Source organism: Ovis aries, chromosome X (genome assembly GCF_016772045.2).
Source record: "Ovis aries strain OAR_USU_Benz2616 breed Rambouillet chromosome X, ARS-UI_Ramb_v3.0, whole genome shotgun sequence".
Taxonomy (NCBI): Eukaryota; Metazoa; Chordata; class Mammalia; order Artiodactyla; family Bovidae; genus Ovis; species Ovis aries.
The window spans coordinates 87,185,175-87,208,809 of NC_056080.1; the positions used below are offsets into that span (position 1 = coordinate 87,185,175).

General features: G+C 43.0%; 1 protein-coding gene across 1 annotated transcript in view; it reads right to left on the minus strand.

The window, feature by feature from the left end:
* AFF2 (ALF transcription elongation factor 2) overlaps positions 1-23,400 on the minus strand; it is a 548,641-nt gene extending 525,241 nt beyond the window's left edge. Inside the window, 1 exon segment of the mRNA XM_042242462.1 lies at positions 23,162-23,400. Within this exon segment, the coding sequence (XP_042098396.1) occupies positions 23,162-23,208 (47 nt within the window). The 5' untranslated portion in view covers positions 23,209-23,400.
* Between the last annotated feature and the right edge of the window lie 235 nt (positions 23,401-23,635).

Consider the following 23,635-nt stretch of genomic DNA (forward strand, 5'->3'; position numbering starts at 1 on the left):
TTGTAAGTTTGTCAGTGCGGATTTTGTCTCTACATTCCCTTTATGGCAGAAATATTCTGAAAAATTGGACACGACTAAATGTGCATGGAAATCAAGTATCCAGGGATCCTTTTTTCAGTCCCTCTGTATCTTTATTTATGAAAACGTTTTCAATTGAGGAGAGGGGTTGTGCTAGGAAAAGAACTCAATTCTACAGCCAAATTCATGAGTGAGACTGACACTTTAAAAATAATTTCCTTTGGGAATTCCATATGGTACATTTGGAAAGGCAAATTTTAATACTAAGTTCCTGGGGAAGTACTTATCTGAAAGGCAATGAAGAAATGAGAAGTAAACTAAACCATTAGCCTCCCAAAATAGACTATTTCTGGAAAGTATAAAGTCATACAAAGCCTTCTGGAACAATATTTATAAAATGGGCAAATTAAAAATGGAAAGGTAAAAATATATGACTCCTCCTCTCTCTGGGGGCATTTATGTACTTTTTAACCTCCCCTCTCCCAAATTGAAAGTCTAGGTTAAAGTCTGTAGGAGGGACACAGAAAATTCTCAAACCACCATCACCATGATGACCACCTCCCCACCCCCACAACCACACACAGAGACTTTAAGCTATGTTGCTGACTAGTACTGAGATGCTAATAGTAAATTTAAGTGGCAAGAAACAAGGCTCTTCTTCTGCAGTGTCCCATGCTTTGAATGCGAATCACATTGACAGCTAAGAGCCACTTTCAAAATCAAAGGGTCCGGTACACAGAAGAGAATTCTCTCCCCTCTCCCACCCTCCTCCTCCCGGCCCAGATGATGACCCTCAGGAGTATGTCATTTCTTTCTCAATCTGGAGGAACTGGATCCAAAGAATTTCTGAAGCAGTGAGAGGGCTGAAATCTCTGCTATGAACTACACAAAAGATAAGCAAAGAAGTTATCATTCACTTTTAAACCTGAAAAAGTTTAAAGCCACCAAGGAACAGAGATTAATATTGGGGGATTATTTTAGGAACAGGCATTCCCAGGTTTTTTTTTTTTTTTTTTTGCATGAAATCAAACCAAACAGGCTTCAACTTTGATCTGAATTTCAGGACCCTTCTTATAAATGGCTGCTAACATCTCTATATGTGCTGCAAGAAAGCTATTTTCGCTTGAGCTCCATAGTATATAATTGAAGTCAGAGTTTTAAATCACTGGGCCATCTGTCCTTAAGCTGTCACCAATCATACATGGAGGAGCATATGTATAATGAAAATAGACTGACAAACTTTTTGAGTTTACATGCTTCTGAGTTAATTAATCCTCTGTCCCACACATTTAAGAGATTCTTTAACAGTATGTTTGATGAATCGATTTAATTACATGAATGGGGTATGTGTGTACGTGTATGTTTTACAATGTCGCTATCACAAATCCAAAGGAAACCATGCAGTTGACTTAACATTTTCACTGAAAAGGAAAATATATCATTTTAATCACATACAGAACCTAGATCTATTGGCCTCGTTTTGCTCATTTGGTTATTAATGTTGAAAATACATATTAACATTAACAGAATGATATCTCACTTTCATCTTAATGGAGATTTATGTGCATATACATCACCTTTGCATTCCACAAAGATGCTGCCGGGAGCGAGTGTTTTAGTGACTGGAGTCAAATTCCAATTTCAGAGGTGTTTTCTCCATGTTCTCACTGACACGAAATTTGGTCTCAGCAAAGTTCAATGATTTCTCTGTGCCTAAGTTTCTCTCTCTCTCTTTTTTTTTTAGTCCGTGTGTGTGTGTGTGTGTGATCACATAGCCCGGATCTTTACACTAAGGTATTGGAATGGTTCATGAGTGAATATGTGCCAAAAGGCTTAAGTTGCAATAAATGAACATATAAACATGATCATATCAACAAGATAGGAATATCATAATAAAATCGGGTTGCTGAGGTTTTTTCGTAAAAACTGGGACAAAGCTAGTGATGCCACTAGCCTGAATCACTGGAAATACACATGAATCATAAGAAACTGCAATTTTACAATGCAAAGGAACTGCACCAGCCACTGTGCATTAAAAGTCTTTTGAAAGACCTGATGTGCATTTAAAATTGAACGCCTACTCGTTGTAGCCCTAAAACAAATAGTAAAACAGTGAGTACAAAACTGACAAAGTCCTGCAGCATGGTCCACCAGCAGGAAGGAACTGAAGTTTTCCCTCAAAGCCTTTTGTTTTCTGTCCTTTGTAGTCATGAAGTATGCCTGTTTCCATAAACAAGACAGCACATGCCCACCGCTTCAGACAAAATGCCCGAGAAAACACAGAGAATGTGAAACTGTGCTTATCAGCAGATGGGTTGGAGATGACCTGGTCATCATGCTCCACACAAATGGGTGCACAGCCTTGTCAAGTGCTCCTGTGACAGCCACAGTGTTAAAGATAGTATGCTGCACACCTGCAACTTTTGGGGAAGAAGTGAAGACTTGAGGTCCAGCGGGGTAACCCAATTTCCTCTTGTCATCAGGACAGGTGGCTAGCAAACAGCAACCACAGTTTGACTCTTTTGCATGAGATTTTTTTTCAGGGCACACTTAGGAAAAGAACAGCGGGGGAGGCTAAGCGTGTCCAAAAGCATGCTCAAGCCCCTTGGGGCCCAGGGAAGCCAGCTGTGGGGTCTGGACAGCCTTCAGCACCCCAGGCAAGGTGCCCTGGCAGAGATCACAAGGGAAACTCCCTGCCCCTGTTGACTGCCCTGATCTGGCAACGGCATGAACTCTGCAGAAAAAGGATGGAACAGAGGGTGGTCATTGGGGGAGCAAGGCCTGGTCCACAGACACAGTGCCTTCCCAACCTATGCTCTCTCCGTCTTCTACACAGAATCCACACACTCAGAAGTAGAAAAATGAGATTTACAATGAGGTCCAGTCTGATTTGAAATATTCACATGCAATTCCTCATGGCCCCAACTGAGAACCTCAGTGGTCACATCACATCACTGGCTCTCACATCAGGACAAGTTCAAGGAATGGCATTAGCAGGGTTGGAAATCTCTGAAGACCTCTCTCTCTCACTCTCTCTCTCTCTCTCTCTCTCTCTCTCACACACACACACACACACACACACACACACACACACATACACACACAGATATATAACTTGGTTCTAGACCTTCTTAATGTTTATGATCTAGAGTGACTATGCCTTGTTAACAAAAATGATCTCATATGAAATATGTTTAAGTGTTAATTCCTGAAAGCAGACATACTCTTTTTTTAAATTTATTTAATTGGAGGCTAATTACTTTACAATATTGTGGTTAAGCGAACTTTTTAGCAAGAGGAAGATAAAAGTGCCCCACCCCACCCCACAGGCTGCAGAACCTGAGTTACACCTGAATGTACCTGAAGCTGGAATGTTTGTTAGAGGCTGCGCTGGGTTTGCCTTTAGCCAGTCCTCTGTGTTGTAAGCGGGGCAGGGAGGGTGACAGTGGCACCATCCAAGGCTCCCTTGGGAGGTTACCTGGTCTGGTATTCTGCCTCTTCCCTCCCTTGCCTGTGCCCTGTAAGGCCAACTTCTCTCAAACCACAGCCCGTGAGCAGGAAGCAGGTTTAGGGTCGTGTCTATTCAAAGTTCATTTCCAGTGCGTAGTAAGCCACACACAGAAGACCAACTGCAGCGGCCTGAGCCATGGGTGTCGCCTTTATGCTCCACTCAACTGTTTGACTTTCACACAAAGACTTCTTCTCAGGGGCACTGTTTGGGTCGTTACAGAATGGGCTTGTCAGAGGGCTTTGTAATTGTAACCATAAACAAATTACTTTAGGAAAAAGACCAGAGCCACCAGCAGCCATCAAAGAGATTTGTCAAGACTGTTTCTGATCATTTTTTATCAGATTCCTTATTAAATGGAAAAAAAGAGAAGTAACTGCAGGTGAAGTGATAACCATTTTTGCAAAAGCTTTAACGTCTACAGTGAAAGACACACTATAATGAGGCATGGAAGTTATTTTCACTTAAAGACCTTTAATTTCAGATGGTGAACTAGGACCAATGCCTTCCCTCTGTGAAGAGCTGAATGAAAGTTCTGGTAAAAGGGAGTCAATTCCCTGTTCCGTTTTATTTAGAAAGTCATTCTATTACATTCAAAACAGAGGCAGCTGAGCCAGTGTTAAGAAGAACCAAAAGAGGCCTGTTAGCTATAAGTCCAGTCAACCCGGCATAAAAACATGGAAGCCCAGTATCTGCCACGTGAAGCCCCTGACACACTAAGGAATTCAGAAGTGAACTTGATCTGTTCAGGCATTTATGCATCATATTTTATCCCCTGGACAAATACACCTTTCTTGTGGGAAGTGGGAGGGAGGTTGGTGGGAGGAGTTCTAAAAAAGCTTATTTTTTTAAATGCACAGATGCTTCTAGAACATCAAATGGCTCTTACAAACAACATTTTGATGAGTTAAGTGTAAATGAATCAAAAACACATGGATTACATTTCCCTCCGAACACAGAGGGGTCTCAAAATTAAAGAGGGGGACAAGGGCTTGAGGCAACATGCATTTGGTTTCCCTGAATGCAAAAGTGTTTGAAAATAGTTCTAGGCAGGCAGCATGCCCAGAATGCATCCTGGACACTAATGGATTTTATAAGTTTGAAAAATGTTGGATAGTTAAGGTTCCCTCTTTGAAGCATCTCAGATGTAAGTTTGTTTTATATGATTTTTTCCCCTTCAATGCACAAGTGTTCAGGGCATGTGGCATTGATTATGATTATTTTATTCTTAAAAAAGTGTTTAAAATAAAATAATGGCATAATTTGTTTAGACAAAACAGTCCTCAACCAGACAAAGGCTAACAGAGTGAGAAAGGTTGTTTGTATATATGGGGGAGGGTGGTGGGATAGGGTATCAGGGCCATATATCTTAAGAGTTCAAGTTTCACAAAAGCCTAGAATCCACAGCTAGCTTATGGAGGCATGCACGTCTGTGTGTGTACAGATATGCGTATGTATACATGTGAGTGTAAGTATATATATATATACACACACACACACACACACACACACACACACACACAGATAGGTAAACATTATTAACTTATTTCCTTAGATAGGTCTTGAATGGCCCATTCTACTGCCATATGCAGAATTTGTAGCCATGGACACAAGAAACAGTTCAAATCCCTCTTTGAATGTTTAAGTTCTCTTTGCATCATTTTTGCTTTCTTAAATTTGTAGTCCCTTCTGCTTTGTATTATTTTCACATCTATACAACTGGAGGACAGAAAGTCACTACTAGCCAATCTGAACTGGAAATGGCTATCGGGGATTTCACCAAAATGTCTTTAAAGTCTGCAATATTTATTCCATGATGTGACAAACCAAGATGAAAAAGATGTGTAGGTTTTACTTCACAGATACACAGGAAGTGAGTGGAGAAGAGGGAGATAATATCCATTCTCCTTTGTGGAGGATGTTGACGCATCACTCCTGACCAGAGAATGGTCAACACCTTCTGTAACAAGTCTGTCAATAGCAAAATGGAGTCAGGTTCCAGCACGAAGCCAGGAATGCAAGAGTGAGGAGTCTGGGCAGAGCAGCCACTAGCTTCTCTGCCTCTATTTATATAAGGTGCCGTTAAAATGCCAATAGGAGGCAATAGGAATTAATAGGCTCCATGTGTTGAGCTCACAAATGAGCCAAGAAAAATTTTAAAAGCCTATATGTGTCAGCGATTCCCAATCCTTTTAATTAAAACTTTTTTTTTTTTTAATTTGGACTGCTGATGCTATTTTCATGGTTTGTTGTATTTTATGTGGCAGTAATCTTCTTCATGTTTTCCTGCTCACATTTCCTCCCCCAAATCAGGCAAAACATTGTGAGCTCTCTATTTTTGAAATTTAAAGTGAATTTAAGGTGATCTGATGTAAGCATTATTTTCTGACAATTGCGAGCTTGAGATTCACAGCCAATGTGCCCTCTGCTGCAACTTTTCTCCTGAGGAATTTTAAAGCATCATAAAAACTCAGCAGTTGAAACAACCTCAAAGGTCATCTAGTTCAGCCTTTATCTAATGCTGGAATCCTCTCTACAGCATTCCTGATAAGGGTCATCTAGTCTCAGCTTAAATACCAGACATGTATACTTCTCTACCTAAAACTCCACAAGGTAACATCCACTCAAGTGGAAAGTGACCTGACACTACACGTTATCCTTTCCCCTCCCCATCAAAGTGCAGTCATCTGTGGGGTCATTGCTCTGGGCAGAGCAAAGAAGACTCTTATGCTCTTGAAATAAATGACCCACAGTCATTCTGTCTCTTGTGGGAGGGACAGACCATGCCAAGCACTGCAAATACAACAGACCACGACCCAATTGCATACAATAAACTTCTTAATGCACAGGCTGTCATCTGTCATCCAGGCTGATACTCAAGGTGGCCCTCTGGAAGAACACAGATGGCTCTGTTTGGTCTTATTAGCAAAATCCACACTCCAGTGCCAAGACTTGCCCAGAACAAAATGGCATCTAAAGTCTCTTTAAAAGAGTATTCGCCCAAGTCAAGACGAATCTTGAGTCTGGAATCTAAACTGAATATTTCTAAAAGGCATTTGGTAGCAAAAAAACATTCATCTTAGGATGCCCCATGAAGAGCTGTGAAAAAGATGAGTGAAAAAAATTCTTTTCCAATTTAGAGTCCTTTTAGCAAAAAGACTCAATATTGTACAGCTGAATTCAAAAGTTGACAATAACTCATCAATAGTGCAGTACAGGAAGTGGTTTGCTGAATACTGACGGAAAGGTTGCAGTAATCAACAATTCAGTGCAATGTCATAGGAGCTGGATTTTGACTTAAGCGCCCTCTCATGCAGCAGGTGGAAATAATGAGTACTAGACATTGAAGAAATTACTCAAGGCAGTGCTGGGTCAGCCTAGCTTCCTGGCAGCCAGAAATAAAGCCAGATGCCCTGTGCCATGCATTTCACCATATGATTGATGACTTGAGCCCTTTCAGAACAGTGTCTTTGGAAATGGTTTGCTGTGGCTCCAGCCAATCCTCTTTGTCATGTCGATCTGCTTCACGTAAATCTTCTGCAGGAATCAACCAGGGCCCTGGTCCTGAAGGCTGGGCAAGGAGTATCTGTTTTTGTTATCTTAAAGAGGGCTGTAATCCCTGCAATTGGAAGGATCTTCAGATATGACCTTGGGTGTCTTGAAGAACCAATGGACCTCTGCCCAACTCTCATCCTAGTTTAAGCATTTAGTGATCTGGCTCCAGGGGCCATGTATGCAATGGCCACCATAAGATCTCCATGGTGGTGGTGGTGGTTTAGTCACTCAGTTGTGTCTGACTCTTGCAACTCCATGGACTGTAGCCTGTCAGGCTCCTCTGTCCATGGAATTCTCCAGACAAGAATACTGGAGGGGGTTGACATTTCCTTCTCCAGGGGATCTCCCTGATGCAGGGATCGAAACCAGATTCCCTCACATTGCAAACAGATTTTTTATCGTCTGAGCCACCAGGGAAACCCTAAGATCCCCATAACACTTAAGATTTTACCCATTGCAAAGGTCTGGCTATGGCACATATTGCAAGGAGAGTGGGACCACTCAAGAATGTAGGGTCAGAGTGGGATGCTATTCAGATCCAATCCCTATCTTGGAAGAAGATGCTCCAGCCTGCCAGGCCTGGCCACCTCTACTCCACATATCTATACAGGGACAACCATGAGTCCCTGCATGTCATTATCTGCATACTGGAATGTTCCACCCTGAGAAATGAGAACACAGTGAACACAGGAGGGCTGCCCTCAAACCCAGGCGGGCTGACGTGAGCCAAGGTGATGATACATCCTTTGTGTGGCCTTCAGGGAAGAACTAGAACCAAGGGCTGGAAGCTTGAGAGGCCTTTTCATACAGATGATGGAATGTCTAGCTAAACTTCCCAGATAGGAAGGAACTGGCTGCTTTGAGAGGAGGTTTTATTCTCCTCCCATTTTCTGGCTTGCTTTTTGGGCTGACAGAAGCTGGGTAAGCACTGCTAGGGAGAGCAAGGGAAGGGCATGGCCAGGGAGCTGGCCGAGGCCCCCACCAAGGCCCCATTCCCCTGAAGGTCTGAAGCTCTAAGACAAGCATGGGGACATGGACCTGGGAGCAAGTGTTCCAGAGAAGCAGACGCACCTCTGCTCTCCCTCCACCACGTGATTCATGAAAACTGATCCTATTTCTCTTTAGATTTTTATACCTTTTCCGATTCTTACAATTCAGGTTTTAAATGGGAGATTATCATTATGGAAAAAAGAAAAACAAACTGAGGCACACAGGGAGCCTTAATTGTCTGCTTAATTGTCATAGAGGAAGGCTTCAACACCCATTGTCTATTTATGAAACTTCTGCCTTATTATTAAACTCCATCAACACCAGTGGCTTAATTTGCCAAGGAAAAATGGCTAGAATTTCCAATGTCTTTCCATTTCGTTGAAAATGAAGGTCTAATAATTTGACAATTTAAATTCAAGATGCCTTCTTGGATTTTTAAAACTGATGGAGCATAAATCTCCATTAGCCACAAGAGTTTTGGACTTGAAACTTGGAATTCATTGAAACAGCTTGCAAGATATTAAAGGCTTCTGTCCCCAGAATATGTCTTCTTTTTTTTTTTTTTTCCAGTGAGGAAACAGAGCAATTTCTCTATTACCCTTTCAAAATAAGCTTACGAAATGTAAAAACTGCTTCTTTTTCCTCTGGAAAAAAAAAGTTTCTTTTTGTCAAATCTTCTCATTCAGTGTCGGCTGCCTCATTCACGACAACCTTTTAAACATTCCCCTCATAAAATGCATAAATAGTCTTCAGAAGAAATTAGTTAAATGGCTCCCAGAAAGCATTGTTGTTTTTCCCCTTTCAAAAAACTGCCGTAAGTATCCCAGCTCACTAATAAAGGGTAAACAAGTCTGAAAATTTATTGCATGTAACAGATATGATTAAAAGGAAGACAATGAGGAGGTCAGTGACGCTCATGCAATGGGCAGTCCTGTTTTCAATGCATTAGACCTACCCAAAGAAGGGAATAAAACTGCAGCTACTAACCCCTTCATAGGAATAAATGTCAGGAATCCAAAAGGCAGAGACAGAAGGGGAGGTGACAGAGCACTAAGGAGTCAAAACTAACATCAGGCTTCTCCAGGCCTATTGAGAGGGAAGCCCAAAGTCACAGGAGAGACCGAGTGAGTTAAAGGATTGATAATATACAGGCCCATTCAAGGTGGAACTTCCCCACCCCCAACCACACCACCAACATGGCTGGAACTCCTTTTGAGAAAAAAGTAACATCAGAACTTCATTCAGGAAATCCAGGTGCTGGAACACATTTGAACAAACATGAATTCACAAATCTCCATTTCATGACCTACCAGCCATACCACCCCACACAGCCCACAAGGTGAGGCCCAAGTTCACAAGTGAGACTGGGACACATTTTAAACTTTCATAGCATGTGGGGAATAAAAGGAAAGAGGAGACTGCAGAAAGCTGGAAAAGTAGCCCTAACACTGGCATTGCCCCTTTTCTTCTGTTTTGGGCAACATTTTGTTACCAGTATTTACACCTCTGCAGTTTTCTGGGTTTTTGTCATTGTTGTTGTTAAATAAATGTGTGTCCATGAAATAATAAAAGCCACAGGAACCCCCGATAACTTGGACCATATCTGTGGAGTCATGTAGGCACATTCACTCAGTTACTCTTCCCCTTTCTAATTCCCATGAACAACAGAAAAAACAAAATTAACTAATTAAAGCTCAATGAAGATTTACGAGGGGACTTGTTTCCCACCTTCTGCCCCTGTAGCTGGGTGAGGCAGCTTAACTAAAACATCTCTGAGAAATGCCATGATCCATGAAGTTTCTGACTTGAGTATCATTTATGATACCCCTGGGGAGCGGGCCTGCCTAAGAAAACCGAGTCCCGGCACCCCATAAGGTTCTCATTACAAATAGGAATGTGCCAGGCCAGATGCACTGGGGGTTGTCAAGCTTTGCAAACTCTCCCCACCAAAAAACTCATAAATTTTGCAGAATATATTGCTTTTCCTTGGATTTTTATGATTATGTTCAATTTCAGGAAACTTACCCCATACTTCATCATTTGCCTTCGTTTTTTAAGAGTTATTTGACGTCCACAAAGTTCTACGGGCTTTTTACTAATCGTGTTTTTTAAATGTTAAAAACATAAACCTACATATTTCTAGCCAGCCATGAATTTAAAACCTCCCCCGCCACCTTCCAATTCTGGTGTGCAATTGCAGGCTGAGCAGATTTCAAAGTTTTTCTATTGGACAAACTCACCTTTCCACCTTCCATGGACGTAATGAACCCAAAGAAAGATGACAATAATAGCAATCAGAGTGTACGAAGTAGTCACATCTCGGGCACTAAAACTGGATGGTAGAGGTGATGTTGTAAGGCATTCACAGCCCAAGGAAAACACTCCCCAGCTCCAGGGTCAAGGGTACAGGCATAACTGGTGGGCTAGAGTTGGTCTGGGTACCTAGGCAAAGTTTGGTATACTCTCACATTTTAACATGGTAAAGTGAATTTTAGGGATTTTAGTCCTATTTTACCAAGTTTACTTTTCATAATACATATTTCAGATTTGATACTTAACCAGTCTCAAATTGGTTACCAACTTAAAATGTAATCTTTCAGCTGATTGTGTATTAAAGCAGCAATGTCTATAAACACTTGTGCATCTCACTGTAGCAATGGCAGTTCTTAATGCTACACCCAAAGCAGTAAGTCTCCTTTACACACCCAAGAAACCAGGGTCAGGGCAAGGCCTATATGATCCAGTCCCCTCTGATGAGATATGTAAAGATCCCACTCTACTACAAATGTTCAGAATAGGAAGACACTAGGGAGCCAGATGTGGTCCTGTGCTAAATCAGATTAGGAGAAGCAGACAAAATCACAACTTTATTCAATGTGTCATTTATCCTGGGTGACTAATGCATTTGTATGAAGTTAAAATTGAGCTTTGAGAAACTATGAAATAAATCAAATGCCCTGCTTTATGTAATTTTAACAGACAGATCCCATTAGGATTCTACTATGTGTAGCTGTTGGTTAAAATCATTGACCAGTATCCCTATAAATTAATCAGCTGAGGTAATACTGGTGCTGCTGTCACCATTTGTGACTAATCTACAGTTAAAATTCACTTTAACTTTTCAAGCCTCTTGAGATAGGTTCATCACATTTCAATTTTTGTTCAAAATATGTGAGTAATTGCAAATGTTTACAAAAACCTGTATGGTATAAGTCTGCCATGGGTGTCATTTTTCAATGGCAGTAGAGTGTGCATTGGCATTTCATTGTAATTTCAGGGTAAAATGCTAATCAGAATCCAGCCATAATGGTCTTCATCATTCTTGATAGGAACTTTATCCCTCGCAGTCTGAATATACGTGCACCATTGAAGTTTAAACTGTTTTAGAATTGCAAAAAACTAATGGGCCAAAATGTCTAATTATACCAAAAGGGATATAGTTAATATTTAGCAGTTCACTTTTTTTTAAAGACTGTCATGGCTCTTGCGTTCCTCCTGGATTATTAATACTTGGATATGTTTCCTTTCTGATATGAGACCTAATTTATTAAAAACTCGTAAGTGCCTACAATTTCTCCTCAAAATATGTACCTTAATGTCAAGCTAATTTAACTGTGTACTTTATCTCTACAAAAATGTCCTAGATTTCTTTAATGCCTTTTATCTTTCTTGACTTGAATCTCGTGGCCTTTAAATGTATACTGTAAAAACAATAAATAACATTTAGAGGGTTCCCCCCCCAAGATTAATTTTAATTAATCTTGAAGTTTGAAGTTACCCATGAACTCTGAGACAGCTGATGTCCAACTCTTTGAAAGCAGTGGGAAAAAACATCTGTCTTCTAGGGGTGCTTGCTCAATAAGGTGATGTGTGTAAAACATGGAACACAGTGCTTGGCAAAATGCTACTTCTCTTATGCTGGCACTCAAACCATCTTACAGAGTGCTGCAAAATGAACACACAGGGAAACGTTCCTGCACATCCTTGAGGTGAAATTGCAATCTGAATCCTTCAGAGGCATAAATAGAAAATGTGTTTGGTCCAAAAATATGTTGCACGTTGCATGTGTGTTTAGTCGCTCAGTCATATCTGACTCTTTGTGACCCCATGGACAGTAGCCCACCAGGCTCTTCTGTCCATGGGATTCTCCAAGCAAGAATACTGGAGTGGACTGCCATTGCCTCCATCAGGTGATCTTCCCAACTCAGGGATCAAACCCATGTCTCCTGCATCTCCTGCATTGGCAGGCAGGTTCTTTACAACTGTGCCACCTGGGAAGGCCCACATATGCTGCTGCTGCTGCTGCTAAGTCACTTCAGTCGTGTCCAACTCTGTGCGATCCCATAGACCGCAGCCCACCAGGCTCCCCTGTCCCTGGGGTTCTCCAGGCAAGAACACGAGTGGGTTGCCATTTCCTTCTCCAATGCATGAAAGTGAAAAGTGAAAGTCAAGTCGCTCAGTCGTATCTGACTCTTAGCGACCCCATGGACTGCAGCCTGCCAGGCTCCTCCACCCATGGGATTTTCCAGGCAAGAGTACTGGAGTGGGGTGCCATTGCCTTCTCCAAATATGCTAGGAAAATCCAAACCCCAGGTTAGCCTCCAAAGCAGGAGCTATTTTTAAAAGAAAGAAAGAAGGACAAAAAAACAAACAAGGCATCTGCCTCAAAGGAGATCATGGTATAAAAGTGGGGAGAAAAATATTGAGCAAATGTTGAAGGCATGTTCTTCCACCACCACCCACCCCCCACTTTGAACTAGAGGAAAGCCTCATTCTGGTGACAATAACAATTTAAGACACCTTTCTTTAAAAAACAAAAGTTCACAAAATTACCCTCACGGTATTGTTGTAGATACTAAATGTAGGTATACCTCGCAGAAAGAAAATGCTATGCGTAACTATCTAAAATCACAAAACTGGTAAGTTTAGGGTTGTTAGGAGCGATTACTCACATCAACAAAGAATTCCCTGCAGGATTTCTGGCAAGCAAGATGCACACAGAGAGACTGACTTTATAAAACTTTAATAAGCATGCTGTTTCAGGAACATATCTACCTGTACCGGCCTGTCTGACCACCGTGATTTTAGATATTCTCTTAGACCTCAGTCTGCACCTCCCAGCTCTGCTCACAAAGCTGATCACACAAAGCATTAAGCAGGTTACTGTATATCAAACCATTCATTGACTTAGCAAAAGTAACTGAGCACCTACTGTGTGCCACTGTTCTAAGCAGTGAAGCTGCAGTAGTAAATCATACCAGCCCCCAAAAGACTCCACCTTCATGGAGCCCATATTGAATGCATCTTTCTCCCAAGCACTGAATCTCATGCTTACACCAAAGAGGAGCAGAATTGAGTGTCTCTTGCTGGAGTAGATATCAGGCCAGTTAGACCTTGTATACGGTTATGGATGAAAACCCGATGCTGGCTTGTAAATACTAAAGAAGAGTGACAAAGGCCTCGTCAGCCTCGTCCGCTGCCAAGCCCCACAGCACGCAGGGCTTGCCACTACTTTAGCATCTCTGCCAGGGTATTATCATGGGCAAGCAGTGCTGTAAAGGATTCACACAGCCTGTGTGTTCATTTCAGCTCTGCAGCCTACTCTCAGTTGCTGAACCTCTCTGTCCGAGATTCCATGCCCTGCAAAATGGGGAACTCAGAGAGCACAAATCAGAGCCTGTCACAGAGGAAATGCTGGCTCTGATTATTATTTTCACTCACAATTATTTATATGACTTATTATGATGGCTTCCCACCTAGACATAATATTTGGAAGACCTAGTGCAATGCCTGAATGACTCAGATAAGCGAACGATGGTGCACCTTGGATTGGCTTCATTAGGCTATTACTCTGGGCCAGACACTAACTAGGATTACATCAATAAAAGACATGTTCTCATCCCTCAAAACAACTCAGGTGCACTGGAAATCGAGTCAGGGCAGCATGGCAGCTTAGAGGAGAGGTGTCTAACCCAACGGGGCAAGAGTATGTGAGTTTAGGGGCAGAGCGGCAGGAGAATTATAGCCAGTGGCTTCTCTAAGACAGAGCTCAGATTCGAAGGAGGAGACAGCCAGACAACGAATTATTTGGTGGCCAAACAATTCATTATAAACATAGATATAAAAGCCAATCAGGTGGTACCAAGGCACCAACTTACCCTTTAGGGGAAAAAAAGGCAAAAGGAAAAACATTAATACACACCTTTCAGAAAAATAAGCTAATAATTTTTTTCAAAAGAAAAAGAACAAAAGAACAAATATATCTGGGTACATCGCAAGAGCCACAATATATGCATCCTTCAAAATAGCTACTTTGCCAGCAATGGTGCCAATTGACAAACATTTGTTTCAACTGATTCAGGAAAATAAACTTTAATTTGGTATTTCTTTGAAGAATGCTTGCATCAATATTTACATAATTCAAACAGTTAAATAATTGTCCATAATTTTGTGTTTATCTCACAGCCAATGGTGGTCAGTGGGTGATGACAATACTCTGTTCACATAGCAAAACATAACTGCAGCAATTATGTCATGACTGTGAGTGACTATCCAACCAGATAACTGTGGGTCCAAAGACAACTGTTGAAGAGCAAGTGTTGGCTGCTCTTGGTCTTCTATACAGCCCACATTTCTGGTTTTCCATTTCACTCTTGGCCTTGAGGAAGACTGCTTCTCTTCCTCTAGCCCACAGTCTCTCTCTCTCCCTGAATTCCTAGTTTACTTACATTCATGTCCTACTATTTCTCCCAAACTAGTTCTACATTCCAATGTCAAGTCGGTGGGGCCAGAGGTCACCTTCTACATTCCTTTCCCCTCCCCCTAACAGTGACTGCCTAGCAAAGCACTGGGCACAGAGATGGTACACGAAGCAAACACCTCTGCCGTGCATGCTAAGTCGCTTCAGTCACATCCAACTCTTTGCAACCCTGTGGACTGCAGCCCACCAGGCTCCTCTGTCCATGGGATTCTCTAGGCATGAATATTGAAGTGAGTTGCCATTTCTTCCTCCAAGGGATCTCCCCAACCCAGGGACTGAACTCGAGTCTCTTATGTCTCCTGAAGTAGCAGGCAGGTTCTTTACCACTAGCACCACCTGGGAAACCCCAGAAACCGTTCTGGAGAGAGTGACAAATACTGAACCAGGGCACAAGGGCTCCAAACCCAACCCAACAATGTCACATACGGACTATACACCCTTGGGCAAGTTATTTCCCCATCCTTGGCCTCAGTCTCCTCATCTGTACAATGAAGACGCTGAACCAGATGATGGTGAAGCCCTCCAGTCTTGAAACATTAGGTTCGAGGAATTGATTAATATCTACACACCTAAGCCAAGACTTCTGCCAGCAAATAAGTAATGGCTAATTGATGAGACCTCTCCAGGATTCCATGGCACTTCATCAGAAACATCCATCAAGCTGAAATTTAATTTAGTTACTGTGGCTGTGCCGACCTGGTGTGAAACCACCAGTCCCTTTGGAAAATTAATTTATTAAAAAAAATTCATTGACTGACATCCTGGAGGGAGAAATAAAGCCTCTGCAATTGCATTTCTCATTGTTCATCAGACAGTTAGGTCATCCTGTACATATTGCCACAGTCAGAAGGTTAAATTGTCCTCAAAACACACTCCTTCCAGTGGGGTGGTTTGATCAAATCATACTAGAGACCCAAAGACCAAGAAGACATCAGACTCCTAAAAAGTTCTCCTGGTGACTGTTAAAACCCAGGCTGCAACTGCAGCACCACTTCAAGATGAGTAGGATTTTATTTTTCATTCATATAAAAAAGAAACCATTTCAATGCTACTGACAGGAGATATGTGGCCTCCAAAACACAAAATTTGGATTCCAGAAATAGGGTTTCATCAATGCCATCATACATACCTGCTATTGAGACCTGGTTTTCACTGAAGCTGGTCGATGATACAGACAACTCTTATTTAGAAATCTAAGAAAACAAACCACTCTTTATCGGATGGAAGTGATGTGTTTCTTCTTTTCCTTTTCTCCAGTAAAATGAACATTGAAAAAATAAACAGATGAGCGATTTCAAGTTTCCTTAGCTATTTCCCACTGTGTGGCCTTTACACCTTCCAAGACCAGCACAACCACATCAAAGATAATTTTCAATCACTGGCTGATTTTCTTTTCCAAATGAAGCAAAATGCACAGGTATATGAAAAATAGCATTCCATAAACTAAGCAATCCATAATCAAAATCAGATTATAGCTGGAGGGCTAGTGTCAGCTCTGCTTAAATCATGCCATTTTATTTAAGCACTCAGATAATTTTTCTCAGCTCAGTAAGTAGGTGGATGTTAGCAGCTAAGGTCATCGAAAAGATTTACCTTAAAATAAATTCAACAATTGAGAGCACTGCCCTCTCCATGGTATAAAGTGTGCCTCGCTTTGAACATGCATATAAAATTTCATTAAAGTGCAACATAAAAGTTTTACATTAGAGGAACCCAGTGCTGGACCTTTGTTTAACAGTCATGATAATTTATGGCGTGGATCTGCTACAGTTAAGTAGAAAAACAGCCTTCTCATGATGAAATACAAGTCATAAAGGCTGAAATTCAAGGAAAGCTGGAGGAATCCCAAGCCTCCGATCAGTCAATTCTTCTTCAGATTTTTATCACACATTCTTCTTTAACGTTCTCTACACAGATTGAGACACAATACAGTCCTGGACTCCTCAACCTTCAAAGCTGGAGTTTGCAGTTCTAAGCATACCTTAGAATTCATAGGAACCTGCTTTTCTTTTTTTAAGCACACGAGTAAGTAACAGGGGTTCTAATTTTGCCTTTTCCTATTAAGCATTTTTTGGGTTACCATCATTCCTTCTCAGTCCTTTCCTCAAAAGAGACCAGACTGGCTAAGAGACCTTCAAAAATTACAAAACAATTAAAACACTATCAAACGGGTAGAGGGGTGGGATAACCACCAGGATTTTTGCAACTATCTTTGAAAGACAGGAATATTTGCATAGGCCACTCTTGGAGCTGGTGGGGTTCTCATGTTAACAGATGTTTCTTGAGCACCTGTAATGAAAAAGGCACTGTCCAAGATGATGTGAGAAAGTGTGTGAATATTTAAACACAAATGACTTAATGCAACAGTAGTGACACAGTGAAAAGACAATAAACACAAATCCGAAGACCATCCACACACTGAAAACTCAGGCAAGTCAATTAATCTCTCTGAACTGCCATTTTTGCCATCTACAAAATGAAGCCAGTAAGATCAGTCATGGAAAACCCACAAGGTTATTGTGAGGATCAAATCAAATGACAGATGAGGTAAGTTATAAAGCTTTGGAAAGAAATGCTATCTATCCCTTACACCCAGCTTTAAGGCTTCCAATTAAGTAGACAGATATACCGTGGTCTTCTTTAAGTTCAAGTACTGAATCTTCAAAATTAGGGTATTTGAATTTAAATAGACAGTTCTCAAGGATTTGAGTTTTGCCATATATATATATGTGGAAAATTATATATATATATATGATATATACTATACATATATGAACGGAAAATTACAATATACATATATTATAATGTGCTATTCATACCTTCTCATTAAAGACGCATCCATAAAAAAGTGCTAAGAGATTGTATCATTACATAAACTGCTCCTTATTTGATTAAAAGAAAAAAGCAGAGTTCCATGGCTAGTTGATTACATGATCATTCTACAGCAATTTTTTTTACACAAGCATAACATACACAATCTAATCTGTTTGTTTCAGTGAGAGCTAAAGGCTCCAGCTCCCCCAGCAACAATAAATATTAGGAGATAATAATAAAAAACAGGTAATGAGGGTGTGCGGGAAGGCAATTAAGCTGGAAAGTGGGAGATGTGGATTTCTGATCCAGCCCTACCATTGATACAAATCAGGCTGTGTGAACTTAGGTGTCAATCAACCTATCTAGGGCTGTTTGTTCATCTGTAAAATGGGAATAACACCTGTGCATTCTGATGCACAATGATGGAAAGAGATGATGTACAAGGAAGGATGGCACCTGTTGGAAAGGCTCAGACAAGATGTCAGTTGCTGATGCAGACTCAGGCGTCAGCTCTATCTAGGCTGGAATCTGAACTGCATAACTGAGAAGCCAGTGCCTCCACTTCTTCACCTAAAAATGGAGGTCATATTAGGACCCATCTTATAAAGTTGTCTAAAGGATTAAGTAAAATTGAGAATTTAAAGCACTAGCTACTCAGTCATGTTTGGGGCGCTGAGTAGATACCCAAATAACAGCAACAATGATGATGACGCAACTTATCACATACACGGGTGAAACACACACATACACACACTCCTCAAAAAGGTTTCTCTGGATTGTGGTCTTGAGTTCTTACATTAGCAATAAACTTCTTTCTATTCTCAGTAAACAAGTTTTTAAATCTCTTTCTTTATCCCACAGAAATCAGAAAAAAAAAAACAAAATTAAGAGTGAAAAATGTACTCACTGTACCAATTGTTTTGTCTATGTGACAAGCTCATCAAGTATGTGGTGGTTTCCCTTTCTGAGGTACAACCTACAGCTATAAGCTCATGGGAGTACAGTTTGTTCCAGAGATGGCCATTTTATCAGGCTTTTATGATTTTTTCAATTGTGTTAAATATGTGCAGATTCTGCATGCAAGCAATAGTCTTAGCTAAGAATAATGGGCATGAAATAAAGGTTCAGCACATTAAAACCATTTCCATTCAACAATAATTAGCATGTTTAAATACAATAACATTTTTATCCATCTACAATATGCTTAAATGTTTGGAATCTCGTTTATGTCTATAATGACAGATTCATATTTGAGGCAGTCATTTTCAATCTTGATTTGTATATTTTAGACTTGTTAAATGCTTGACTGAATCATTAGCAAAACAATTCATGTATCATTAAACTGATTTCTAACATGAGATAATTTTCTTCCTTGTCCAACAGACATGCCTTTTAAGATTTACAGAGATAGCATTTATTCTTTGGGGGTTTCAGCCGGGTGTAGAGCAAACCTTATCAGTAGCTAATTTCACCACCTTGAGTCTTACTCTCCACCCCACCATACACTCAAGCTCAAGCGGTTATCAGAATGAAAGCTCAGACACACTGGAGAATGAATATTGTAGCAAGGAAAAAGAGACCACTGACTGTGTCCCTGTCATTGGAAAGCAAACAGAGGGGAAGGGGGAAAGATAAATGGATGGAGGTAGAGAAAGAGAAACCCTGGCGACCTGTGGGCCTTGGTCAGAACAAGATCCAGGGGATCCCCCTTGGCCCTCTCCGCATTTCCACCAACCCCAGGTAGAGATGGGCTGCCTTCTCAGTCTCTCCCTGACATTCCCATTCACCAACAGGCCTCTGCCACTCTTTCAGAGGATCGAAGAGAAGGAGGCCTCCCAGATCTGTGCACGTAGAACGGGCAGAGGCAGCCAGGCTGCCGCCATGCATGGGCCATGCCCAACTGAAGCTGAAACAGTTCACTTTTGTCTGGAGAGCAGGATCCCCGCCTCCCACAAGGCTGAGGGAACCTGGGCAAAGTGGGGGCCGGTGAGGCAGCGAATGAGGGGGAGGGGAGGAGAAGCCTGGCCCGCACATGGCCCCTTCCCAGCCTCGACAGCCCCACACAGACCTTTGAACTTTCTATTTATCTAACAGTTTAGTGAGTTTAACTCTCTTCCTGTATAACTGCCCGTTTGCAAGCTTGCCTCTAATTAGGCTACTTGTGAGACATCACATAAAAACTACAAACCATGGATGCTGGCCTCTGTCCTTCACAGGCAGAAAGTCGGCCACTGTCGTCCTGGCTTAACTACAATTGTCATCAAGCTTTGGAACATGGTGATTTTGCCCTCACGGTGATTTGCTTTTTCATTATTATTTTTTAGTGTGAGCCCCTTCCTGTATCTGTCTTCCCTTCTTTCCTTCCTTCTGTCTTTCTTTTTCAATAATAAAATGATGATAAGCACCCCTGCAAAGAACCTCGGCCTGTCACAAAGCAACATTTCATCAATACAGGAAGGGTGCCTGCCGACAGAAAGGCTGGACACTTGGCAGGCCCTCAGATCCTGCTGTTAAAGGAGTACAAATCTAGCCACGTGATCTCCAGACACCTCAAGAATTCATTTACTGGGTTAGCAAGGCAAGTGTATGCAATGATTTAAACGATCAAATTTGACTATTTTTTCCTTTGTCCTTTATTCACTTTTTAAGAGCAAGTGGTATCTTTGGTGCACACAGCCATCTGCGCCTTCCTCTTTTCAACAGAATGGTTCATATTAAATTCAGACACAGGTGAACACTGCTCATTCACCGAGGAATCTTCAAGAATGGGAGCTTTGGCCCTTTAATTGAGTCAAGAGCATGACCCATTAAGAGATTCTTGCCGTGTGTGAAGTCCAGGGCTCTGTTCCGTTAGCGCCAGCACTCTTAGCCGCCCAGGCTGGGAAGTGTCACCCATGCCTCGTACTGCCCATTTGCATTCCTCCTGAGGAATGTGGATGTTTCTAAATGGGCACACGCTTTTTGTTTACGATAGTCTAGTGTCTGTAAGTGACACATATGTCTGTTTCTGTAAAGTCTTTCTCCATTAGGTCTTGGAAGATGAGTTTGTTTTTTAGCCGGCCTGATCTGGTTATTATGTCAGACATATAGGGTTGTGGTAGAGATGGCTCAGAGCTCTCTGTTCCACAAGTGAATGCTGAGAAGAGATCCAATGGAAATGAGATCCTTAACTTGGCTGGTTCCTTTTTCCTCCTAGGCCTCCTTGGAAGGTTTGGGGTGGGGAGCAATGGATGCCATCACTCTAATCAAAGACTTACTCCCCAGGAGGGGAAGTAAACATGTAATGAACATGCCATTGCCATGCTCTGGATGTGCAAGAGAGTTTGGAAAGGTACAGACTTTCATTCAAGGCAATAGCAAGCTCTTTAGTTCACCCACTATTCACATTTCTGTTCCTTTTCTCTGTGGGGATGTACAACACACAGATGCACAACCACAGCATTACAACTGTTTACAAACACAGATGTAGAAGGAAGCTTGCCCCTCACACTCGAAGGAGAAATTTTCCTGGAACGTGTGCACAGAGGGAAAAGGCTGGCTGATTTATGCAGACATGTTATACTAATTCATCAGTATTCACATAATATCCACGGAGTGTCTGAGTCCACATGTTTCTTAACTGATGTGGCACAGTTAGGCATCTAGAGGAAATCAGGTTTTGCATTTTCCTTAATATAATAAAATAGTTTCCAAAAAGGGAGAGAGATGTATTCTTCTGAAAAGACAAATCAAAAGAGCCCACCCCTTTAAATATGCAACTGCATGTGCCTAAGATTAAACTGAAATTAAAATACTATAATAAACATGTTTTTTAAAAAACCTAATACATTGTATATATGTTTAACATTTGAACTACACCCACAAAATCAATTATAACAACGTCTGTTAAATTAATGTTACCCACACCGTATATTAGGCAAATTGTATGCAAATAGTAATGTTGTGGTTATCAGGTGCCTGCAAAATAAATTAGTGAAACAGAGTAAAGGCTGTGTGCAGGAGCATGATATTTAATGGAGCAGTAATTTTATTGTGATCTTTACTTTTAAATAACAGCGTGGTTATTAAAAATTGCAACGTGTTCTTCTGCAGAGCTGATAAAACCCTGCATGGTATCAAAAATGCCTTATAGATTAATACTGATACAGCGTGATTTGTGGCTTCAAGGATTTACCCGGAATTGCTATAAAATAAAATGTGTTTAAGTTCTGGTTATCTTGGATTTTCAACTAAAGGAGTCATGATTGGCATAATGAAGCTATTGGCTAAGAGTGTGACCCTTTTCTAAAGAAGGAAATTGCCTAAAATATCACATCAGCGAGGGAAATCCTTGTAAAAATACACAGCATTCAGAGTCAACGGCTGCCAGGAGTTTAACGTTGCAAAAGATTTCGCACTGCCGGTCGGTACTATAGATTATTCCAACTCCATTTAAAAAGCCAATAGCGAAGAGTGCAATTCTAAGTCTAAGTCGCTACCGCAGTGCCTTCCCCTCATCTAATTCCATAGGCTGTGGGGGCAAACTGATAGAAAATGTTATGACAAATGAACAGTGATAACGTTGGTGCAGGAGGTGAGGCTTTTGTAAAAGTTAATAGATATGTGCATCGCTGTTGATGCACGCGCGCGCGCACAGCACGCAGAGTAACAACTTTCCAGCTCTCAGTCACCTCTGCACCGTCTTTCACAGACAGCCCTCTCAGCGACAAGTTGATGGTATTTGGAGAAGAGCTGACTAAACCTATGAATCCGAGCTGGGTACCCATGACACAAACGGGTGGCTGCCTCCCAGTTTGGGGGGGGGGGGGGTTGGCGGTGGTGCGGACAGGACCCAGGGGTTAATGAAATGTGCGGTGACTTCGCAGCAGCCAACTTTAGGGGCCAACTTCAAAACGCCGCAATACTGAAAGCCAACGCCGCAGTCAGCCCGGACCCCGGGGTCCCCCGCGCAGTGGCCCCCGAAGCCGCCGCCAGGCTCCCGATTGCGAGCGGGTGGAAGGGAAGGTGTGCGCGCCGCGCCGCGCGGGGACCGAGGTGGCCGCGGGCGCGGTGGCTGCCGGGGACGCAGAGGGCCGCCGGTGGCACCTGGCCGCTGCCTGTCCCCCCGCGACCCGCCGCCAGCGTCGGGCACCTGGGAAAGTTGGGGGCATTTCGAGCGGCAGCATCCGGTGCGCTGGGAGGCCGCCAGGCCAGCTGTTAGGGGAGAAAATCCCGGGCGGAGGTCGCGCGGCTCAGACCCGGACAGCAGTGCATCCGATTTGGGCCAAACGCAACTCTTCGGACTTGGAGTGCAAAGCGACGCCTTCCGGACTCGCATTCCTCCCTCATCCGCACCTACCCCAACCCGGGCACCCGACCGAGGAGTCGCGGCGGCTGGGGCCAGAGGTGGCCGAGAGCAAGTGGGAGGGTGTCCGGGGCGCCCCCACCAAGCCCCGGCTCCTCTTAACAAAGGCGGAAAGCCCAGCCCCAGCGCAGGGACCCGCGCAGCAAAGGAGAAGGCAAAAAGCAACACCTACCACTGCTGCTCCAGGTCCCAGTCCCTGAAAAAGTCGAATAGATCCATAACGGCCGGGCGGCGGCGGCGGTGGCGGCGGGCGGGCGTCCGTCGCTGCTCGCGGCGGGTCTGCGCGGCTCTCGGCGCGGCTCGCGCGCTGCTCTCGGCAGTCCGGCTCTCCGGCCCTCCTGCCCGGCTAAAAGTGCCCGGGCCGCATGGGCGGCAAGGGCGGGCGCCGGAGGTGCCGGGTCCTGAGCTTCGGGGCGGCGGAGGCGGCGGCGGCGGCAGCGGCAGCGGGCGGGCAAGTGCCTGACCGGCCGCTCGGGTCTGCTCGGTCCGCGGCTGCCCGCGCGCCCAGCGCCCCGACGCTGCGGCGGCAGGCGCGGCGGGCTCGGGCCGGCGGGGCCGCCCGCCTGGCGGGCTGCGGGCTGGCGGAGGCGGTGGCGGCGGCAGGGGCGGCCGGGGCAGCGGCAGCGGCGCGGCGCGGCTCGGCAGC